Genomic DNA, 24398 nt, shown 5'->3' with positions numbered 1-24398 from the left:
TTCACTGTGTTATAATAGTCTGTGGTTTTCAGTGTGCTTATCATTACCAGTAGGTTTTGTACCTTCTGAAGATTTTGTCTTGCTCAATAATATCCTTTTCTTTCAGATTGAGGAACTCCCTTTAGCATTTCTTCTAGGACAGATCTGGTGTTGATGAAATTCCTCAGCTTTTGTTTGTCAAGGAAGGTCTTTATTTCTCCTTCATGTTTGAAAGATATTTTTGCCAGATATACTACTCTAGGGTAAAAGTTTTTTTTTCCTTCAACACTTTAAATATGTCACGTCACTCTCTCCTGGCCTATAAGGTTTCCACTGAAAAGCCTGCTGACAGATGTATTGGAGCTCCATTGTATGTTATTTGTTTCTTTTCTCTTGCTGCTTTAGGATCCTTTCTTTGTCCTTGACCCTTGGGAGTTTGATAATTAAATGCCTTGAGGTGGTCTTCTTTGAGATAAATCTACTTGATGTTCTGTAACCTTCTTATACTTGATTATTGATATCTTTCTCTAGGTTTGGGAAGTTCCCAGTTATTATCCCTTTGAATAAACTTTCTATCCTCATTTCTCTATCTACCACTTCTTTAATGCCAATAACTCCTAGATTTGCCCTTTTGAGACTATTTTCTAGATATTGTAAGTATACTTTATTCTTTTTTATTTTTTCTTTTGTCTCTCTATTTTCAAATAACCTATATTCGAGCTCACTAATTCTTTCTTATGTTTTATCAGTTCTACTGTTGAGAGACTTTGACTCATTCTTCAGTATGTCATTTGTATTTTTCAGCTCTCGTCTGATAGGATTCTGAATTCTTTCCCTGTGTTATCTTTAATTTCATTGAGGTTCATCAAAACAGCTATTTTGAATTCTCCATCTGAAATGTGACATATCCCTGTCTCTCTAAGACTGGTCTCTGGTGCCTTATTTAGTTTGTTTGGTGAGGTCGTATTTCCTGGGTGGTCTCAATGTTTGTAGATTTTCGTTGGTGTCTGGGCATTGAAGAATTACGTATTTATTTTAATCTTTGCAGTGTGGACTTGTTTTTACTCATCCTTCCTGGGAAGGCTTTCCAGGTATTTAAAGGGACATGGGTGTTGTGATCTAAGTCTTTGGTCACTGTGGCTATATTTTCATTAGTGGGCATCCCAAGCCTCATAACGCTGTGGCTCTTGCAAACTCTTGGAGATACCACCTTGGTTGTTTTTGCTAAGATCCAGAAGAATTCTATGGATTACCAGGCAGAGACTCTTGTTCTCTTCCCCTAATTTCTCCCAAACAAATGGAGTCTCTCTCTCTCTCTTTTCTGAGTTGTTTAGAGCTGAGGGAGAGGTGACACCAGCACCTCTGTGGCAACCACCACTGGGACTGCACTGGGTCCCACCTGATGCTAGCACAGCCCTGGGTCTTGCCCAAGGCTCCTCATAACCACTTCCTGGCTACTGCTTATGTTCATTCAAGGCCCAAGTGCTCTACAATTAGCATGTGGTGAATCCAGCCAGGCTTGTGTCTTTCCCTTCAGCATGGTGAGTTCTCCCTGGCCCTGGGTGTGTCCAGAGATCCTGTCTGGGAGTTAAAGCCTAGAGTCGGAAACCTTAGGAATCTACCTGGTACTCTAGTCTACTGTTACTGAGCTGGCACTCAAGTTGCAAGACAAAGTCCTTCCCACATTTCCCCCTCTTTTCCTGAAGCAGAGGAGCCACTCCTTTTGGCCACCCTTACCCCAGGGCTGTAATGAGTACTATCTAGCTACCGGTGATGTTCACTCAAGGCCCAAGTGCTCCTCAGTCAGCTTGTGGTGAATGCTGCCTGTCCTGAGTCTTTCTCTTCAGGGCAGTGGGCTCCCCTTTGGCCAGGGAAAGTCCAGAAATACCGTCCAGGAGTCAAGGCCTGGAACTGGGGACTGTAGGAGCCTGCTTGGTCCTTTACCCCACTGTGGTCTCTCCACATAGCTAACACATCTAGGAATGTTCTGGGTCACATGTGAAGCCAGCATGGCTCTGAGTCTCACCCAAAACCCACAGTGAGTATTGCCTCACTACCACTGCTGATTTTTCAGGGCCCAAGGGCCCTTTAATCAGCAGATGATGAGTCCTGCTTAGGACTGGGTCCTTCCCTTCAAGGCAGCAGGTTCCCTTTTTGCTCAGGGTGTCTGTAGAAATGTCATCTGGGAATTAGGGCCTGGAATAGGGGCTTCAGAACTGGGCCTGCTGTCCTAGCCTACTGTAGGTAAGCTAGTATGCAAGTTGCAAGACAAAATCACCTTTTTCCCTTCTGTCCTCAAGTGGAAGGAAGGAGTCTCTCCCGTAGCTGTGAACTATGCTGCCTGGGGTTATGGGAGGGCTGATGCAAGCACTCCCTTGGGTGCACCAGCTTGTGTCTCACTGGGTCATGTGCACCCCACATCCACTGGCTTTGAGCCCAGCATAACACCAGGACTTGCCTAGGAATTGCAGTCCTAGTGGCCTGGACTGCCTTCTCAGTTTATTTAGAATGCCAGAGCGCTTTAGCCCATGGTAGCAGGGCTTGATGGAACTCAGGTTCTAATCATTGGGATAAGCAATTTGTCTCTTCCTAGGCCTGGTCTAAATGCTCCCTCTATGGTCGTTGGCTGAGTTTTTCCCCTTGTTGCTCTCTACTCTGACAGGGTAGCACTGAGTTCCCATGGAAAGTCCCACCATTACTGCAGTCTCTCTCTAGTGCACAGATTCTCCCTCTGCACAATGTGGCCACTGCCAGGGGATAGAGGGGTGGTGGTGTAGGCGATTAAGGGCTGTATATCCTACAATCTTCAGGGCCTCTTTCCTTGATGTGATGTTAAAACAAGGCATTGTGATCATTCACCTGATTTTTGGTTGTTATGAAAGTTCTTTTTTGTGTAAATAGTTGTTCAATTTCATCTTCCTACAGGAGGGATGATCACTTGAGGCTTCTATTCAGCCATCTTGCTCTGACTGCCTTCACTTGAGTAACATTTCCCAATCTCATCACTTCACTTATTACTTAATTGGCTAAATATTCCTACATTGACACTTCTAGTTCCAATCTAAATCTAGATGTAATCTTTTCAATTTTCTGTTAGACACTGTTTGGTGGGTCCTGTGGTACATAAATGTGTGTGCATCAAACAATTGTTCTCCTTTTTTCAATATTTTTCCTTATTCTCTACATGCTACCTCACTTGATATCTTCATCCTCATCCTAGTTATTTAAACAGATTTGTGATTTTGTTTGTGATCTCCTTATCCCTGTAATATCTATTCATGATCTTTTAGTCAATCAGTCCTAGTTTACTCTGGCTATCCTCATAGACCTTGTCTGGGCTCTTATCTCAGTTCTTGACTGTAGAAGAACTTTCTTAACTGATCTCTAGATATTTAGTCTATCTCTCTTCCATCCCCATGTTGGAGCTGTGATAATTTTCAAATATATATTTGTCTCTATATATGATCTGGCTAAAAATTTTAGTTATATATATATATATATAACTAAATATATATATATAACTAAATATATATATAACTAAATATATATCTATAACAATATATATATAACTAAATATATATATATATAACTAAATATATATATATATATAACTAAATATATATATATATATATTCCCTGGCTAAAAATTTTTGTTAAAGTTAAATCCTACATAAACTTGATCACATGTGTTTACTTCTCCCTTCCTAACTTCATGAAAAAGAGAGTAAGGTAATGGAAAAACTCAATAAGACAAAGAGAACAGGAGTAGAAGCATTGATAGGTGTAAGGTTCAAACTAACTTTTACTTATTGCAATGAAAGTTTCAACGTGAATATCTCCTTCTACATGAACTTCTGAGAGAAACCAACTAATTCTTCCCATAGAACTCCTAATATTTTAAGACTTGGAGGTACCTGGTCTGTGGAAGGCAGGAATGTGTCATGAGATTGGATACATGAGTTATTTGTTGAAAATCTTTATGATAAGTGGCTGCAGTTCCATATCCTATCACCTACTCCCTGCTGCTCAGGAGACCAAAGAGTTTATTTTCTGGAGAATCTGAATGAGAATGTCCCAGACTCAGAAATCTAGGCACAGTAGGAGGATTGGTTGAAATAAGAAGACTGTGTTATTCTGTTTTGTGCTGCTATAACAGAGTACATTATAATTTATATATAACAGATTAATTTACAATGAGCAGAAATTTATTTCTCACAGTTCTGGAAGCTAGGACGTTCAAGATAAAGAGGCTGGCATTTGACAAGGGCCTTCTTGCTGTGTCATCCCATGGCAGAAGTTGGAAGGGCAAAAAGAGGCAGAGGGAGAGAGAGAACACACAAGAGGAGGATGAACTTGAACTTGTCCTTTTATAAGGAACACACTCCCATCATAGTGGCATTAATCCTTCATGAGGGTGGTGCCCCCATGGCCAAACACCTACTGTTAGGCCCCACCTCCCAACACTGTTGCATTGAGGTCAAGTTTCGAACACATGCTTTTTTGGGGGCACATTCAAACCATAGCAGAGATTAAGAGAAAATTTGCATACCTAATTTCAGGACCTGTATGTTTCATCCTAGATGCAATTAGTGAAACAGGGCATGAGTTATTTAGTTTTACATTATCAGATTTCTAGTAGTAATCTAGATATAGATTTTTCCCTTTTCAACATCTTCTAAATAATTGTATAGTCTAAACATAATTAAAAAATTTTAACATCTCAAATTCTCTCATCACTTTAACATGTTTTAGAAAAGGTAAATCAAAGGCCAGTTCATGTGAGAGTCTGTAAAATATTAATTTCATTTAGCCTACTCAGTTTCTTTACTTGTAATAACAGAATTATAAGCAGAAAAATGATTGTACAAATAAACATAAATGATGTCATTTGATTTATTTCCTTTTTAGAATTATGAAAACCCGATAAATAGAGTTTTTTTCCTCTTCTATTTCTTTTCCTTAAATTCAGAGGCTGGAAGAGGGCTGACGACAATGAAGAATCCCTCCTCCGGCTTGCTTAATTATTTTAGATCTTCACATAACTTTTTTTTTCTTTTTCTTTTCTTTCATTATTATTATTTTTTGAGACAGAGTCTCACTCTACCACCCAGGCTGGAGTGCAGTTCTGTGATCTTGGCTCACTGCAACCTCTGCCTCTTGGGCTCAAGAGATCTTTCCACCTCAGCCCTCTGAGTAGCTGGGACTACAGGTGCATACCACCATGCCCAGCTAATTTTTGTATTTTTATAGAGATGGGGTGTTGTCATATTGTCCAGGCTGGTCTCAAACTCCTGGACTGAAGCAATCTGCTTGCCTCGGCCTCCCAAAGTGCTGGGATTATAGGCATGAGCCACTGCACCCAGCAAACATAACTTTATGAATAAACTAAATTGCATATTATGCATTTTTATTTTCCCAATGTAATAAATTGATTTTATTAACAAGAGATATTTAAGTAAAATATACATTTTGCTTCCCAATATATCTGAAACGAATAGAATAAATACATAAAATATATTCTACCTTCCCAGTGCTATACATCGGCATTACTAAAATGTAGATATTTTAGATATAGTTGAGTTTACCAAAACTCACCTACTCTTTTCCTACAAAAATAATCACCAAAACAAAAATTCAGTGCAGGCCAAGAAAATATTTCTATCCGCTATTTTATGTCTTTCGAATTTCAAAGTACTATACCTTTCTAGCTTATAGTTTTTTGCAACCAATTCTAAAATTGTGTTCCCTGTTTATAGACTTCTCAGACCCCAAATTCCTGAGGTAACATGGGAATCAGTGCTGTCTCTATGTGTGTGTATCTATGTGGCATGTATTTGCCTCAACTCCCCCCTTCTAACTTCTCTTGTCTAACCCAACTTCACACAGACTCCTTAGGTCTTCTGATTCTCAGTTTATTCCAATTTCCTGTATAAATAGTCCCTCTTGTCTGCAGGTGGTATGTTCCAAGACCCCAGTGGATGCCTGAAACCGTGGAGAGTACCAAATCCTATATATACTATTTTTTTTGATAACTGAGACCGCTACTAAGTGGCTAGCAGGCAAGTGGCATATATAGCATGGATACACTGCACAAAAGGATGATTTACATCCCAGGTGAGGTGCAGCAGGATAATGTGAAATTTTATCCTGCCACTCAGAATGGTGTGCAATTTAAAAACATGTGAATTGTTTATTTTGAGAATGCTCTGTTTAATATTTTTTGAACTGCAGAAGGCCAAACCATGGATAAGGGAGGACTACTCCACTTGGTTGCTTTTCCATGGATAATCATTAGTTACTGATTTCACATGAAATTTAGTCAATAGTATTTAGTGATTCACTATTAAATTTCATAGATATTTCCACTTTCAGTTTTTTAAAAAAGATTCAATTTCTTAATTTTCTTAAGATGTAATATGGACATTAAGTACAGGGGCATACATTTTTCCTTTAATTCAACCATGAAAAGTATAAAAATATTATAAAAACAGAATTTGAAAATTCCAGTATTAATCTTCATAGTAAATATTGGCTTCTTTTCCTCCTGAACAGGTCATTATCCAACTTTTAGAGGTGATGGATCATCTGCATAGAGGGGAATTGGTTGCTGCAATACTTCATAACCGGTATATTTATGGAAATAGTTTAACTTATATAATGTCTTTCCTATTTATATATCTAACATAGCAGGCATTCAATAAATATTTGTTGAATACTTGGTATAAAATAAGTATTTACTGTATTAATGAATTAGAGAATGACTAAGTGACAAAGAAATTGAATAAAGAGGATGTTAGTGACAATGTGTCCTGAGATAATGAAAAAACAGAGAATATATTTAGAAAATATAATTGGTATAACTTATGAGCACCTGGAATACAATCAGTGGAGATATTTATTTGAATTTTTAGTTTTAAAGGCATATCTGAATAAATACAGATATCCATAGCTTAAGAATAGATGTGCCAACAACACATTTTTAAAAATAGGATTGTTCTGTGATTGTATATATTTATATTATTTAAAAATCCAGTTAAAACCTTTTTAGGGAGTTACTATGAGATATTTAAAGCTTCTTCTGACAAATTAGGATTTTAAATTTATTATTTAAAGAAAAATAGCCTTGTTTTGCAGGTGTGACAGAGTCTGTCTTATTCCTAGTAGCTTGATTGTACAGTTTGGATGAAACATTTGGAATAGTATGTTTGAGTTGTTTGTATCCTGGCTCTGATGCTTACTAGTGGTATAGCCTTGGGCAAGTTTCGTAGTCATTCTATACCTCAATTTCCTCACCTATGAAATGGTGTTAATAATAGTACCTACATTGCAGGGTTGTTGTGAAGATTAAATAAGTGTGAAAGGTGGGGGATGTATGAAAGTGTGTGTGTGTGTGTGTATGTGTGGAGAGAGAGAAAAAAATAGAGAGCAGGTGTGAGTGAGTGAGCTGGGCAGATAGTAAGCAGTATATATGAGCTAGTATGAGGGAACTTTTAAAAGTTCATGGAAAAAATGGAAATAAAAGATAAAAATAAAAAGTAACTGTTTCTTAATATAAGCTCCACCCGAATCAAGATATTTTTTAAAGTGTTGATACCAGCCATTTAAAGAACTGAGGGTCCTGGGAATTTAACCATATCAATGATGTTTCTTTTACATTATTAATCGAAGAAAAATGGGTGCTCTTTAAAGGGTTTTTAAGACTAGGAAACAAAAAGAAGTCAGAAGGAGCCAAATTAGTACTGTAAGATGGGTGCTTAATGATTTCCCATCAAAACTCTCACAAAATTGCCCTTGTTTGAGAAATGAGCAGAAGCATTGTCATGGTGAAGAAGGACTTTCTGCTGAAGCTGTCCTAGGCATTTTCCTGGTAATGTTTTGGTAACTTTCTCAAAACACTCTCATAATAAACAGATGATATAGTCCTTTGGCCCTTCTGAAAATCCTCAAGCAAAACGTCTTGATCATCCCAAAATAACTGTTGCTGTGACTGTTGCTTGTGACCAGTCTGCTTTTGTTTTGACTGGGTTACTTCTACCTTTTCCTAGCCATTGCTTTGATTGTGCTTGTCTTCAGAATCATACTGGTAAGGCCATGTTTCATTTCATGTTACAATTCTTTGAAGAAATACTCTAGGATCTTGATCCTACTTGTTTAAAATTTTCCATTGAAAGCTCTTTTCTTGTCTGCAGCTGATCTATGTGTAATTGTTTTGGTACCCATCAAGTGGAAAGTTTGCTCAACTTGAATTTTTCAGTTGGAGTTGTGTAAGCTGAACCAACTGAGGTATCTATGGTGTTGGGTATCATGTCTGCTGTTATTTGCTGGTCCTCTTTAATTAGGGCATGAGCAAGATTAATTTTTTCCTTGCAAATTGATTTGGATCATCTGCTGCTGAAGGCTTCATCTTTAACATCATCTCATCCCTTTCTAAAATGAGTTATCTATTTGTAAACTGCTGATTTCTTTGGGGGCATTGTCCCCATAAACTTTTCATAAAGCATCAACGATTTCATCATTCTTCCACCCAAACTTTGTGATAAATTTGATGTTTGTTCTTGATTCAATTTTAGCAGAATTCATGTTGCTTTGATAGAGGCTCTTTTCAAACTGATGTCTTATACTTCTTAGTGCTTCAAATTGGGTCCTGTTCAGGCATGTTATAACACATTACTATGAGTTTATTTTCGTGCAAAAAAATTGAAATCCATGCGTAGTTTTTTTCAAAATACGCATTTTGCATGAACTTTTTGAAGATCCCTCATATTATTCAAATATAAAAGTGAGATTTTAATTATTTTGAAAATGTAGTATTTGTGTTTTTCAATTCTGAGGTATTTTAAAATACAGGCATGTTGTAAAATGAACAGAAAATGTAGGAAAGGTTGAGGTAGGAAGGGAACATATATAAAGTTACTGTTACTTGACAGATACCATAGAAGGAATTTTCCATAATAATCCAGTTAGAGAAATAATATGATGGGTGCCTGTTTGTTGGAATGTATACAGTAGTCCCCGTTTATCCATGCAGGATACATTTCAAGGCTCCAAGGATGCCTGAAACTGAGGATAGTACTGAATCCAACTGTCATCAATCAGAACATATTTCTGCTCATCTCTTCTACTCACAAATATAAACATTTTCCATCTTAACTAAGCACTTATCATACACTGTGGTCATAACTTTTGCAGTTTGAGTGTGACAGCAGAACTAGCACAAGCTTCTTCTTCCTTCTCCACAATTTCACCAACAGAAGATTTCTTTCTTACTGTTGATCTTAGCAACCTCAGCATGTGATTTTTAAAAATTAATTTTGTTTTAAGTTCTGGGATACATGTGCAGGATGTGCAGGTTTCTTACGTAGTTAAAACGTGTGTCCTGGTGGAGGGAGAACATACTTTTTTAAGTCAAGAACTTTGACCCTTTCACTTAAAGGAAACCCTTTATGGCCTCTCTTTGACATATCCAAGTCACCAGTATCACTATTCTTGCACTGTGGGCCATTATTAAATTAAATAAGGGTTCTGTGAACACAAGCACTGAAATACCTCAGCAGTTGATCTAATAACTGAACTGGCTACTAAGTGACTCATGGGTGGGTAGCATTTACAGCAAGGATGCTGGACAAAGAGGTAATTCCCGTTGTGGGTGGGGTGGAGTGAAGTAGGATAGTGTAAGATTTCATCATCTTACTCAGAATGACACACAATTGAAAACTTATAAATTGTTTATTCCTGGAGTTTTCTATTTGATATTTTCTTTAGAATGTGGTTGACCATGGGTAACTGAAACCAGGGGAAAGTGAAACTGTGCATAAGCAGGGACTACTGTACTATCATCTGGGCTAGGGTAGAATATTCAGCTTAGGGGCTGTAAAATAGACTTGCTCACAGATACAGAAAATAGGGGAATCATAGCAGGGATAATATGTGGCCATGTTGGGTGAAAACAGGAGTAGATCGGGGATGTTGAATTTATAGCTGCATGTATCAGTAGTTCCTTCTTTATTTTTGCTGTGTAATATTTCATTGTTTAAATATGCAACAATTTATTCTATCTATTTTCCTGTTGATAGTCATTTAAGTTGCATCCAGCATTTGGCTATAATGCATAAAACTATTATTAGGATTCTTGTATAAAATTTATTTTGGCCACATGCACTCATTTTGTTTGGATTTACAGTATACTAGAAGTGGAATTGCTGGGACATAGAGTAAGCTACTGTTGTTTAACATTTGTAGAAACTACCAAACGTTTTTTGAAAATAGTTGTACCATTTTATACTCCCACCAATAATAAGTGAGAATCTTTACTAGTGTAATGATATGAATAGGTTTTCTTATGTTTATTAGCTATTTGGATATATTTTAGAAGCATATGTTCAAGTGTTTTGGCCATTTAAAAATGGGTTATTTTATTTTGATTATTAGGAGTTTTTAATTCACTCTGGATATATAGGTATTTGTACTGTGAATATTTCCTTCCAGTCCATGGCTTACCCTCGAATTCTGGTATTTGTGTCTTTTGATGAGCAGTAGTTCTTTTTTAAATGAAGTTCAGTTTGTCATTTTTCTTCTGTTATGCTTGGTGCTTTTTGTATCTTGCCCAAGAAATCTTTGCCCTTCCAAATTTGAGGTTTTCTTCCAAAAGTTTTACAGTTTTAGCCCTCACATTATAAATGCGTTCTTGACCGCAAACCAGAGAAGTGAATGTATGGCCTAGATTCCCCATAGGATCTAAGTAATTAATAAGACCACTTTACAGAAGAAAAGTTCTTTGTACTTTTAATTCTAAGCTAATACCTTTGTAAATGGCAAGGTAGCTGAATGATAACTTGAGCTAAATCTGGCATTGCAGAGAGACCTAGTCTTATGGCCCCTAGTTTATAACACAATGACTTTTGAGTTTCTTCTCTTGTAACCTTTCTTATAAATAAAGCCCCTTTGAAAGAAATATAATTCTGATTCTAAGTAATGTGATCCAGAACATAGAAAATAATGGGAAGCTGCATAGTTCAAATGTCAAAACCTGAGAAAAACGTTGCTTGCATGCATATACAAATTATGGGTCAGTTTCAAATTCCAAATACAATAAAACCAAAAACATTCAGAAATATATGAAAAGGCTCACATCTGGAATCACAGCACTTTGGGAGGTTGAGGAGGGTGGATTATCTGAGGTTAAGAGTCCAAGACCAGCCTGGCCAACATGGTGAAATCCTGTCTCTACTAAAAATACAAAGAAAATTAGCTGGGCATGGTGGTGCACCCCTGTAATTCCAGCTATTTGGGAGGCTGAGGCATGAGAATCGCTTGAACCTGGGAGGCAGAGGTTGCAGTGAGCTGAGATCGTGCCACTGCCTTCCAGCCTGGGTGACAGAGCAAGACTCTGTCAAAAAAGAAAAATTGAATATATGAAGGGAATAAACTCTTTTTGATTAAGAAAGTTTTATCCCAGCATGAGAATGGTTTAAGATCATGAAAGTTATTCATAGAATGCATAGATGTAATGAGAACCAAAAGTGAAAATCCAAAGGTGTTTGAAAACAATTACATGCTCATTTTAAGAATAGAAAAGAGCCCTTAAAAGACATGTACCCTAAAACTTAAAGTATAATAATAAAAAAAAGATTAGTGACAGAAACTTGCACTTATAATAAGAAAAAATTATCTCTCTGAAACAACAATTCAGCATCACACTTAATGGTAATATGTAAGAGTTGTTCCTTAAGCAGCAATAAAATGAGGATGCCCACAATCAACATAATATTGAATATATATCTATAAATTCTGTCCAATGTCAGTAAAGTGGCATAATTAATGGAAGGAAGAAGAGAAAATTACCAATTCTTAGAAGATAAATAGTGCTGGGAAAGCTGTATATCCACTTGCAAAAGAATGAAACTGGATCCTTATATTATATTGTACACAAAAATAAATGCAAAATGGATTAAATACTGAAGTGTAAGACCTGAAATCATAAAGCTTCTGGAAGTAAACACAAGGGATCAGAGCCATCAGGAAGAGCTATAAAAAAGGAAAAGAAAACACAAGGGAAACACTCCTTGATATTGGCCTTGGCAATGATTTTTTTGGATATCACCCCAAAAGCTTAGGCAACAGAAACAAAAATAAACAAGTTGGGACTACATAAAAATCTTCTTCATGAGAAAGAAAACAATGAACAAAATGAAAAGGCAGCCTACATATTAGGAGAAAATATTTGCAAACCATATATGTGATGAGGGTTAATATCTTAACATAACTTACATAACTCAGTAGAAAAGAAACACACCAAATAACACAACTTAAAAATGAGCAAAGGACCTGAATAGATATATTTTAAAAAATAGTACATAGAAATGGCCAACAGGCATATAAAAAGGTGCTCAACATCACATCATCAGGGAAATGTAAATGAAAACCGTGATGAGATATCACCTTGCACCTATTATGATGGCCATTATCAGAAAGACAAACGATAGCAAGTGTTGGAGAGGATGTAGAGAAGAGAACCCTTGCACACTGTTGGTGGGAATATAAAATGATGCAGCCATTATGGTAAACAGTATAGAAGTTCCTCAAAAACCTGAATACAGAACTACCATATGACCCAGTAATCCCACTTCTGGGTATATATGCAAGAGTAACGGAATTAACTCTTCCTCGAGATATCTGTGCTTTCATGTTCATTGCAACATTATACACAATAGCCAAGATATGGAAACAACTTTCAATGGATGACTAGATAAAGAAATTGTGATACACACACACACACACACACACACACAAATGGGGTATTATTCAGTCTTTTAAAAAGGAGATAATGCCTAGAGAAAATTTTTACAATCTACCCATCTGACAGAGGGCTAATATCCAGAATCTACAAAGAACTTAAAACAAATTTACACGAAAAAATCAAACAACCCCGTCAAAAAGTGGGTGAAGTATATGAACAGACACTTCTCAAGAGAAGACATTTATGCAGCCAACAGACACATGAAAAAATGCTCATCATCACCGGCCATCAGAGAAATACAAATCAAAACAACAATGAGATACCATCTCATGCCAGTTAGAATGGCGATCATTAAAAAGTCAGGAAACAACAAGTGCTGGAGAGGATGTGGAGAAATAGGAACACTTTTACACTGTTGGTGGGACTGTAAACTAGTTCAACCATCGTGGAAGACAGTGTGGTGATTCCTCAAGGATCTAGAACCAGAAATACCATTTGACCCAGCCATCCCATTACTGGGTATATACCCAAAGGATTATAAATCATGCTGCTATAAAGACACATGCACACGTATGTTTATTGCGACACTATTCACAATAGCAAAGACTTGGAACCAACCCAAATGTCCAACAATGATAGACTGGATTAAGAAAATGTGGCACATATACACCATGGAATACTATGCAGCCATAAAAAGGATGAGTTCCTGTCCTTTGTAGGGAAATGGATGAAGCTGGAAACCATAATTCTCAGCAAACTATCACAAGGACAGAAAACCAAACACCGCATGTTCTCACTCATAGGTGGGAATTGAACAATGAGAACACTTGGATACAGGAAGGGGAACATCACACACCAGGGCCTGTCGTGGGGTAAGGGTAGCGGGGAGGGATAACATTAGGAGAAATACCTAATGTAAATGACGAGTTGATGGGTGCAGCAAACCAACATGGCACATGTATACATATGTAACAAACCTGCACGTTGTGCACATGTACCCTAGAACTTAAAGTATAATAATAATAAAAGGAGATAATGCCATTTACAACAACATGGATGAACGTGGAGGACATTATGCTAAATGCAATAAGGCAGACATCGAACAAAAAATACTGTATTTGTAAATGTCAAATAGCAACACAGGGGCAGGAGTGGGAAGAAATGGGAAGAAGGTCAAAGCATGAAAATTTGCAGTTAGGTAGGGTGAATAAGTCTAGAGATGTAATCTATGGCATGAGGACAATAGTTAATAATGATATATTGTATTCTGAAAATTTGCTAAGGAAGTAGATTTTAGATGTTCTTACCAGACAAAAAGGCAACTGTGGAAGGTGATGGATATATTAATCTGTTTAACTATAGTAATCATTTCACTCTGTCTATGTGTACCAAAACATCGTATTGTACACTTTAAATATATGCAATAAAAATAGAAATAAATAAAAAAGGTTAGGCTTGTATATCTATAAAAGCTAAGTCTTACAAACAACCCCTTAGTGCTAGAACTAATGAGTTATAAAAAATAGTTGGATATAAATAAAAATTTTTAAAAACAGTACCTTTTATCTGTATCAGAAATCACCATTTAGAAGATATAATGGAAAACAATCAATTTATAATAGCCATAACAAAAATGTCTAGGATTTATATTATGAATATTTAAAAATTCTGCTCAGAGACAGGAAAGAAGACATTTTAAAAATGGAGAGTTATACATACCATGATTCTTGATAAAAGACTGACTGCTAAGAAGAGAAACATTATTTCCAAATTGTCCTATACATTCTACATAAATTTAGTAGGATATTTAAAAATTTGGCAAAGCAAATCTTCAATAAGATAATAAATATCTGAAAGAAATGTATCTCCATTATTAGTACATTGTCTGCTATGTAGTAATTGCTCATTAATTTACTAAATAAAGGACTAGTAAAAAATCTATATTTGTTCTGTTTATGACGCAACAAATATTTATTGTGTAATTGGTAAGAACTAAACATTTTCACGTGCAAAAGTATGAAGAAAAGTGATGAGTTCTTCTACTCATTGACCTTCTTCTGGGGGTGTGGTGTGGTCAGATAATAAATATATATCACAGAGAAAATTGTTATGAAAAATTAATAAGGCAGGGGGAAATATAAAGAGTTAAGAGTGAACGGAGGTCAGTGTAGAAGGGCATTAACTTCTTATTAGCCTTGCATGTGTTTAGTCTTGTAATCTACCATCCATCATATATTTTACCCTATATGAAGTTTTATTCTAGTGCTTTATGAGCTATAGGGAGAAGTCAGCCACATGTGGCTTGCTTTGATGCAAACAGTATACTTATCTGAACATCCTCATGCATATATTATGGGAATGTCTAGGAGGACACGTTGTGGTGACAGTCACCAGTTTGTTGTTGTGGCGGTATTTTCTGATTACATTCCTGGATCTAATAAGCATTTCTGTAATGCTCTGACAGAGTTTCAGTCTTCTAAAAGTAGTCTTTCATAGATGAAACACAGTATAAAATATCGTCTGGTATTTCCAACACAGGAGAAAGAGTGCCAAACACTGTACAGTCATATTTTTATCATTTTAACAAATATTATTCACCACTTACTGGGTAGGGTGCCAGGGATATAGCAGTGAATAATACATGGTTTTCTGTGTGGTGGGGAATACACACAAATAATTGTGTTTCTTAAGTGCTGTTGAAAGGATGTATGGGGTGCTACTGACTGTGTATAACACATATATACACCGGGTCTTGGGGGGATCAGGACAGGCTTTATGAGTGAAGTCATGTTTCTTCTACTTCTCTCCATCTCCACTCTACTACCACCATCTTAGTTCAAGCTACTCTGATCTTTTGCCTGACGTCCTGCAATAACCAATTGGTTAGTTCATTTTTCTCTAGGTTCTAATTAGAGTTCTCTTTTCAGAATTCAAATCTAGCCATGTTGCCTTTTCACTTTCAAATTATTCTATAGCTGTATCTTAATTTTAGGATAACATCCAATGTTAATCTCACATTGCACTACTATGCATGAAGGCATGAAAAAGCATGATGCATTCACAGAGCTATAATCAAAATCAGATGATTATTAATTATAATGATAAGGAGCAAAGTAAAAAAAGGCTGGAGATGAGTTAGGAGAGGGAGGTATGGATCAAGTTAAGAAGCATTTTATGTTTATGCTAAAGAGTTTACATACTTCACAGACTGCAGAGATCTACTGAAGCTTACAAACAGAAGAGTGATGTGATCCGCCTTATACTGCTAGAAAGATCACTTTGGTGGCTATGTGGATTATTTGGGGAAGGAGGACGGGAAAATTAGGACACCAGTGATCAGTCTATTGTAGTAGTCAAAGAAAGAAATGAAAAGAGTCTGAACAAAGGTGATGGCAGTGGGAATGAGTGAAAGGGAATGCATTTGTGAAATACTTAGGGATGAATTTTACAATGTTTGGCAACCAACTGGTTTCTTCACACTCTAGTCAGAAGGTTCTTTTAAAATTGTTAATCTGATAATGTCACCTAGACTGTCCTTTCCTGTTTATGACTATTAACATCCTACTTGTTCCTCAAGACCCATATTGAATTCCATACCCTACATAAGGCCTCATCTGATCAATCCAATCACATGATCAGGAGAGCTTCTTGCCTCTGAACTGCTTTACCACTGCAATGAATTTTATCATGTTTGGTTCTGCATTGAAGTAATTTGAGCCTTTATTTGCTTATGCCTAAGGGAGCCCTTTCAGAGAGTGACTGGCTGTATCTGATGTATTTTTATATCCTGTATTGTACATAATGCAGGATTTTGCACATAGTAAGCTTTCAGTAAATACCTGTAGAAGTTGTAGCATTTATCAACAATTACTGGATGGTGATTTTATTCGGTAAAATGGTTTAGAGTAGTTTTCTTTTGTTTCCCACAGTTAACTCTTACTTATAGTTAAGTAATTTAATATTAAGTGACACTCTTTAAAACTGTAAAATAGGCTAATTGAATTTAGTATGGATTCTAGGAATAAGCCCAGACTTTTGTACTGACATAATGTATAATCATGTCTTCATGGTGTAGAATGTTAAGGGAATACAGGGCTGGGAATCAGGTCATTCCATGTTTAAAAATATTTAGCCTTTAGTATTTGTCAAGTGGTGTCCTCATCTGTCAAATGTAAGAATTGGAAGATGGAAATCTTCCTTTTCATTTTAAAAGTCTAAAATTATATTTTTAGGCTGAAGCACATAGTACATGCTAAAAAAACACATATGTGATTAACTTCACATGAAACAAATTTAACAAGGTGATCAGCCATTATAGATAAGTCCTTTTATTAATTTATCATAATTTGGTTTTCTCACTTTCAATGAAGATATCTTTTCTGTGTTTTTTGAAGATTAAAAACTGGTGAGGGTCTGGTTTTATCGTTGGTGAAGTAAGCGTGGCAATAATTGTAAGCCAAATCTTTGGCTAGAAGATCTAGCCAATAAAAATAATAAGAGGGTAACACATGAAATTCTGAGACCAGTTACTTTTTATACATTGGAATTATTTTGGTTTAAAAGTTCTGTAGGTTTTGGTTATCCATTATTATTGTCATAAGATCTTATGGTAGATGCACATGAAATTTATCACTATATTTGTTCCTATAACTGAAGAGTTGCGTGTTTCATACAAAGGATATGGGCTTGTTAGTAATGTTGCATGTTTTATATATTTGAAGGAATTTTCCAGGTCATAGAAAGTATATCTGTTCTTGGGGAGAATAATTGCTACTCCAGTTTCAGTCATCCTACCTATCTTGAGTGTTGCTGTTCATATTTACATTCTTCCTGTGCAGTCTCATCTACTGCAATTATTTCAGTCCTTGCCTACATACTGAAGACCTTTCATTTATAGCTTGAGTCTCAATTTTTTTCTTAGTCCCAGACTAAAAGTTGTTTATTTTCTCCCTCCACAATTTTTTGTTTGTTTGTTTGGACTCTACAAGTAATACATATTTATTACAGAACACTTAGAAAAATAGAAAATTATATATATGCAGGGTAAATAATCACATAAGATAGCCTCTATTAACACCTCGATGTATTTTCACTCTAGTCTTCTGATACATTTTTAAATGTAACTAAGGTTTTACTTATTGAATATGATCTAGTTATAGTAGTGTGGTTAAGGGTGAGGCTCTGAAGTCTGCCAAATACAGGTTTCATTCAAACTCTGTTACTTACTAGCTGTGTGAAATTTGGCAAGTGTCTTAACTCCTATGAGTCCATTTTCTCATCTATAAAATAAAGTAATATCACTATGTGGGATTGTTCTGTGGATTAAATAAAATGTTTGTAAGATAGTTGAGTTCCTGGCATATGGTAAATGCTCAGTAAATGGAAGCACTTACTGTTTTATTATACTATATATCATGTCTGTACCATCCTGTTTTTCTTACTAGATTTTGAATATTTTGACATCAGTAAAGACTTGTAGTTATAATAGCTGCATGGCATAAGCCATTCTGTGGTACAAACAATGTCTTAATATTAGATATTTAGGCCAATTCCATTTTGGGGATATTGGGGGAATCAGCCCCCAGTATTTCAATGTAGGTTCTTTTCTATTTTCCCTAAGTGTCAGCTGGTCTGAGAAATAAAGAGAAAGAGTACAAAGAGAAGAATTTTATAGCTGGGCCGCCAGAGGTGAAGTCACATATCGTCAGGTTCTGTGATACCCATTTGAGCTGCAAAACCAGCAAGTTTTTATTAGGGATTCTAAAAGGGGAGGGGGTGTACGAAAAGGGAGTAAGTCACAAAAATCACATGCTTCAAAGGGCAATAAAAGATCACAAGGCAAAGGCAAAATTAGAATACTGATGAGGGTCTGTGTCCCACTGTGCATGCATTGTCTTGATAAACATGTTAACAGGAAACAGGGTTCAAGAGCAGAGAACCGATCTGACTAGAATTTACCAGGCTGGAATTTCCCAATCCTAGTAAGCCTGAAGGCACTGCAGGAGACCAGGGTGTATTTCAGTTCTTATCTCAAACACATAAGACAGACACTCCCAGAGTGGCCATCTATAGACCTACCCCCAGGAATGCATTTCTTCCCCAGGGTCCCTATTATTAATTTTCCTTGCTGGGAAAAGAATTCAGCGATATTTCTCCTACTCACACTTCCATTTATAGGCTCTCTACAAGAAGAAAAATATGGCTCTATTCTGCCCGACCCCGTAAGCAGTCAGGCCTCATGGTTATCTTCCCTTGTTCCCTGAAAATCACTGTTATTCTGTTCTTTCTCAGGGTGCACTGATTTAATATTGTTCAAACACACATATTTTACAATCAATTTGTACAATAGTGGTCCTCAGGTGACATACATTCTCCACTTACGAAGATAACAGGATTAAGAGATTAAAGACAGGCATAAGAAATTATAAGAGTATTGATTGAGGAAGTCACAAATGTCAATGAAATCTTCACAATTTATGTTCAGAGACTGTAGTAAAGACAGGCGTAAGAAATTATAAAAGTATTAATTTTCAGAACTGATAAATGTCCATGAAATCTTCACAATTTATGTTCTGCCTCGGCTCCAGCTGGTCTCTCCGTTCGGGGTCTCTGACTTCCTGCAACATGGGGGTATTAGTTGTAGTAGTGCCTTCCATATCTGTTATAATTTATCTTTTTTCCTTCTATTTATTGATTTTTGCTCTATGCTGTGTCAGATCCTCTCTTTACTCCCTTTAATGTACATTTTGTTTGTCACATTGGTTTAGTTTCCTTTAGTTTCCTTGACCAACATAATTTATATCTTTCCTCATCTTATCTTACTTGGCTTTCTCTTCCTGGCTCAATGAAGTCATGTTTCCTTATTCAATAAATAGTGTTTTTCAATATATTTCCATTGCTGCTTTCCATGCTAGTTGTTTTTGTTTTTGTCTGTTCATTCTCAAAGGAAGAAAGATTCCCTGAAAGGCCTTTGTACTGTTGTTTAAAATGTTTTTTGTTCATGGTCTTTATGTGGCTGACTCTTGTTGTCTAGGTCTTTACTTAAATATCCTCTCCTCTGAGAGGTTTCCTTTGACCATCCAGTCTAAAGTGGCCACCTGTATACTGTCTATTGTCACACCATCCCAATTTAATTCTCTCCATAAGACTCATCATTCCAACTATTAGATATTTTCTTTCTTTATTTATTTTCTATCCCCTTTCACTGGAATAGAAGCTCCAAGAGGCCAGGCATCTTGTTCAACTTGTTTACTGCTTTAATCGCAGCACCTACAACCATTTCTTACACACGAGTTACTCAATAAATATTTGCTGAATGAATGAATAAAGGAATTAACCATTTCCCCACTGTCTGTGCTCTTGTGCACTAATCCCACCCTTTTCTCTGATTTTTATCCATGAGTCAATACTAATAGAAATAAACGATTGAATAAATAAGTAGGGTAGAAGAGACAAGTCTTCCTTACAGAAGAATTCCATATTTTATTTGTGAATGTTTGTTTGTATATATATCTTCTTTAGAGGCTGGAACTTTATTCTCCTTCCACTGGGTGTTAATTTAATGATTCACTTACAAAGAAAAGAATGTGGAATGGCAAAAAATGGTAACTTTATAGTGAAGAAATCTGACAAATACTACCAGCGGTAGACAGAATACCGCCCCCCGACCCCCCCGCCCAGGATGTCCACATTTTAATCTCAAGAACCTGTGACTATGACACTGTTCATGGCAAAGTGGACTTGCAGGTGTGATTAAGTTAAGGTCTTTGAGATGAGGAGATTATCAGGCAGGCCCATTGCAATCACAAGGATCCTTATAAAAGGGACACAGGTGCCAGTCAGAAAAAGGAGATGCGATGATGGATCCAGAGGTTGGAGTGATGCTCTTTGAAGATATAGGAAGGTGCCACAAGCCAAAAATGCAGGTAGCCTCTAGAATCTGGGAAAAAAAAATAACAACAACAAGAAAACCATCTCTCCCCTGAAGCTTTGCCAATACTTAATTTTTGACTTCTGACCTTCAGAGCTGTAAGATAATCAACTAGGGTTGTTTAAAGCCACCATTTGTGATCATTTGTCACAGTGGAAATAAGTTAATATCCCTCATTTTCAGAGTCTGGCACAAAGACTTCCTAATATATACCAGGAGCTGTAATTTCTGACTTGATACAAGCACAAAGAGGAATTGATGGTGGTGGTGGTCAGAAAGGGGCACACAGTAAAAGGTACTAGAACTCTGGCTGCTTTAAAAAGCAACAACATTGCCAGGTCTCAGTTTCAGTGCTGGCACTGGTTTTCCTGACTCTGTCTACAAGATATTTAACAGTAAATTGGGCAAGGCAGGATCAGAAGTAACTAGCTATTTGTTATTTAAAATTGAATATTCAAGTATTTATCTATATTTTTCTTATCCAATTGTATAATTTATGCTCATTGAGAAGTATTTGGAAAAATTATAGGAAAGTATAATCCCACTGCACTGAAAGCGCTGTTAATATTTTGGATCTCATAAATACAAATGTTTATTCAACACAAAGATTCCCCAGTATTGTAAACATGACATATCCAATGTCCAATCCCATGTAATCTTAGCCCTGAGTACCTGCCTTCTCATCTATATTCTTGGTATTGTTTGATGACACCACCATTCACTCAGGTGTCTGACTCAGAAACTGGGGCATCATCCTGGACTCTTTCTCATCCTTCACACTCAGTTAGTCACTAAGTCCACTTCTCCTTCCCAATTATTTCTCCAATTCACCCCCCCTGCTGCTTTATCCTTATTATCACTTTCTTAGATTTGGCCCACATAATTTGTCAGCTAGATCATTAAAATAGCCTCCTAATCTATTTTTTTTTTTGCTTCTAGTCTTAGCCCTCCCCTTCTCCCCTGACAGTTTCTTTCTCTCTTTGCAGCCATAATGATCTTTCTGAAATGTAAATATGGTCATATTGTTTTCTTGTTTAGATTTCTTCAGTGGCTCCCAGTATGGCAAGGTCTCTTATATGGCTCCTCTCTACCTCACCAGGCTTTTCTCCTGCACAGAGCATGCATTGCAGCCTTCCCCAACATTGGACGATGACACTTTCCCTCATATTGCCACCCTTCTTTCTGGAATGCTTTCTCTCATATGTTGGGCCTAACCCACTCCTGTTTATCATTCAGGACCTCTCTGTGAAACTTTCACTGAAATATATCCCATGCCTCTTCCAAGCATGGGATATATTTCCTTTTCTTATTTATTTATTTATTTATTTATTTATTTATTTTGAGACAGCGTCTCACTCTGTCACCCAGGCTGGAGTACAGTGGTGCAATCATGGCTCACTGCAGCCTTGACTTCCCAGGCTCAGGTGATTCTCCCACCTCAGCCTCCTGAGTAGCTGGGACGACAGGCGTGTGCCACCATGCCTGGCTAATTTTTGTATTTTTTTAGAAATGGGGTTTTGCCGTGTTGCCCAGGCTGGTCTTCAACTCCTGGGCTCAAGTGATTCACCCACCTCAGCCTCCCAAAGTACTGGGATTACAGGCGTGAGCCACCACATGTGGCCAAGTATCCCTTTCTAATGGCTCCCATAGCATTGACTCTTACATTTTGGTGTTAGTAGGGGGGATTGAAGTCCCAGTACTCATAGTAGTTGTATTGGCAAGAGTCATTATAATAGCTAACACTTAAATAGGGTTACTTTGTACTAGGTACAAAACCTTTATGCATATTAATTTGTTATTCTCATAATAACCTTATGAAGTAGATACTCATCATTATTATTCCCATTTTACAAACAAGGACTTTGAGGCACAGAGAGATTAAGTAAATTGTCTAAGGTGACACAGTAAATAAGCATGGATCCAGGGTTCAAATGCAGGAAGTCTAGCTCCAGAGTCTTTGCATTTAGCCATATGTGAGTCTTTTTCCTTCCCTGGAATGCAAACTCCCTGAGGACAAGGGTTTTGCCTGTCTTGTATTACCTCTCTTGTGTCTCATTACCTAAAACTAATTCATGGCAGTAATAAATACTTCTCATGATGATCTTTTTAGAGAGCGCAGGAAGTGAATGTAGAGGAATGTATCCTCCTGTCTTTTCCAAGCAGAATTAGGTGTCCCTTTCTTACAGCTCCCATAGTATTAGATCTTATTTCTGTGGTGTCTGTAGTAGATATTAAAGTTCCAATACTAGTAGTACATTGGTTGTATTGGCAAGAGTCATTGTAATAGCCACCCATGGTGTTTACCCTAAGGCCAAGCTAGTTCTGCTTATTTTGGGTGTGCATACATTTACGCTGATAGGTTAAGTACTGTTAATGAGTTGGAAGCCTGGAAGTTGATAAAGGTAATTTTTTCTTTTAACAAATGTTCACTTCCCTCCTTTTTCAGTCTTTTATTTTTTCCCCTTTTCATCTTCCCAGCAAACGCAGTTACAAGGTGAGCGTTAGAAAGATTATGTAAAATTTTCAAAGGCTCCTGAACAACAGTTGTGTAATGTTCTATTTTGGGTTACATGTGACCAGGAATATGGACCCATTAAATAATTCAGAGCCTTAATGTGGATGCTTTTAAAAATATATAGCCAAAGGACAAAGTTTTCCTTTGTCTTTCTGGTTATCAGTGCTGTGTGATGTTTTGACCCCTTCCCTCCATTAGACACTTGGTTTTCTTTGTACCATTGCTTTGTTTCAGATTAAAATGAAAAGAAAAAGATTAATAATACCTCTTTTCCCTGGAAGATCTACCTTTTCATTGGATTATAGTTTCCATGCCTGTCTTTGGGACTTATTAATAGCTATGGCAATTTAAAGGCTTTGTGATCCACAGATAGGCATACTATGATTCTTTTCTAAGAGTCCTTAATCCACCATTGAGAGAAGGGCAATGTGTCCTCCTCCCTTCCTGAGGCCCTCTGTATCCATGGTGTGTTTACGAAATGCATGATCCTGAAGGTAAAGATGTTTTCCTATATCGGCACAGCACAGCATAGCTGACATAGATATGAGCTATAGATAGCTAGAATAAAATCCTCTAGTGACCTTTGCAGTCTGTTTTAGGGGAAACAAATAACAGAAGCAGCAGAGTGAATCCAAATTAAATTTAATGTTGTTTTTGACAGGAAGAGCTGTGCCTGGATGTAGACAGTGTCATTTATTTTTCGCTGGCACATTATTGAAAATACTAATATATAACTTTGTCCAAATTTGGCTGAGATCAGCCATTGTCCAGGGCTGGCAGGTCTCTCTCTCTCTCTCTTTTTTTTTTTTTTGACAGGGTCTCCTTCTGTTGCCCAGGCTGAAGTGCAGTGGCTCAAGTGATTCTCCCACCTCAGCCTCCTGAATAGCTGGGACTACGGGTGCATACCACCATGCCTGGCTAATTTTTTCTGTTTTGTAGAGATGGGGTCTCGCTATGTTCACCAGGCTGGCTTAGAACTCCTGGCCCACAAGCGATCCTCCCACTTGGGCCTGCCAAAGTGCTGGGCTTATAGGCATGAGCCACCTCACCTGGCTGACTCCTACTTTTGACTTCTCAAACTTGGGAGGCTACTCAAATCAGTGGGAGGTCACCTAGAACACACTTTTCTCTCTAGATTCCCTGAAGCAGTGCTAAGTCTAATAAGGCCTCTAGGGAGCGATAATTATTTGGTCTCTGGCACCCAATGCCTGCCCCTTAATGTTACATTTATCCTTTAC

The 24398-nt window shown here is 37.0% G+C and overlaps 1 protein-coding gene across 2 annotated transcripts in view; it reads left to right on the top strand.

Moving 5' to 3' along the window:
* KLHL13 (kelch like family member 13) overlaps nt 1–24398 on the top strand; it is a 210508-nt gene that overhangs the window by 73992 nt on the left and 112118 nt on the right. Inside the window, exon 2 of one of the 2 annotated variants that reach the window (XM_024241083.3) lies at nt 6532–6605. The exons of the other annotated variant lie outside the window; for it this stretch is intronic. Coding sequence (XP_024096851.1) covers nt 6556–6605 — 50 coding nt within the window. The 5' untranslated portion in view covers nt 6532–6555. The remainder of the gene's footprint in view (nt 1–6531; nt 6606–24398) is intronic. 2 annotated transcript variants of the gene reach the window in all.

This window comes from Pongo abelii, chromosome X (assembly GCF_028885655.2).
Source record: "Pongo abelii isolate AG06213 chromosome X, NHGRI_mPonAbe1-v2.0_pri, whole genome shotgun sequence".
NCBI classification, from domain to species: Eukaryota; Metazoa; Chordata; class Mammalia; order Primates; family Hominidae; genus Pongo; species Pongo abelii.
The sequence above is the reverse complement of the archived record's forward strand: the minus strand, read 5'-3'. Positions and strand labels throughout refer to the sequence as shown.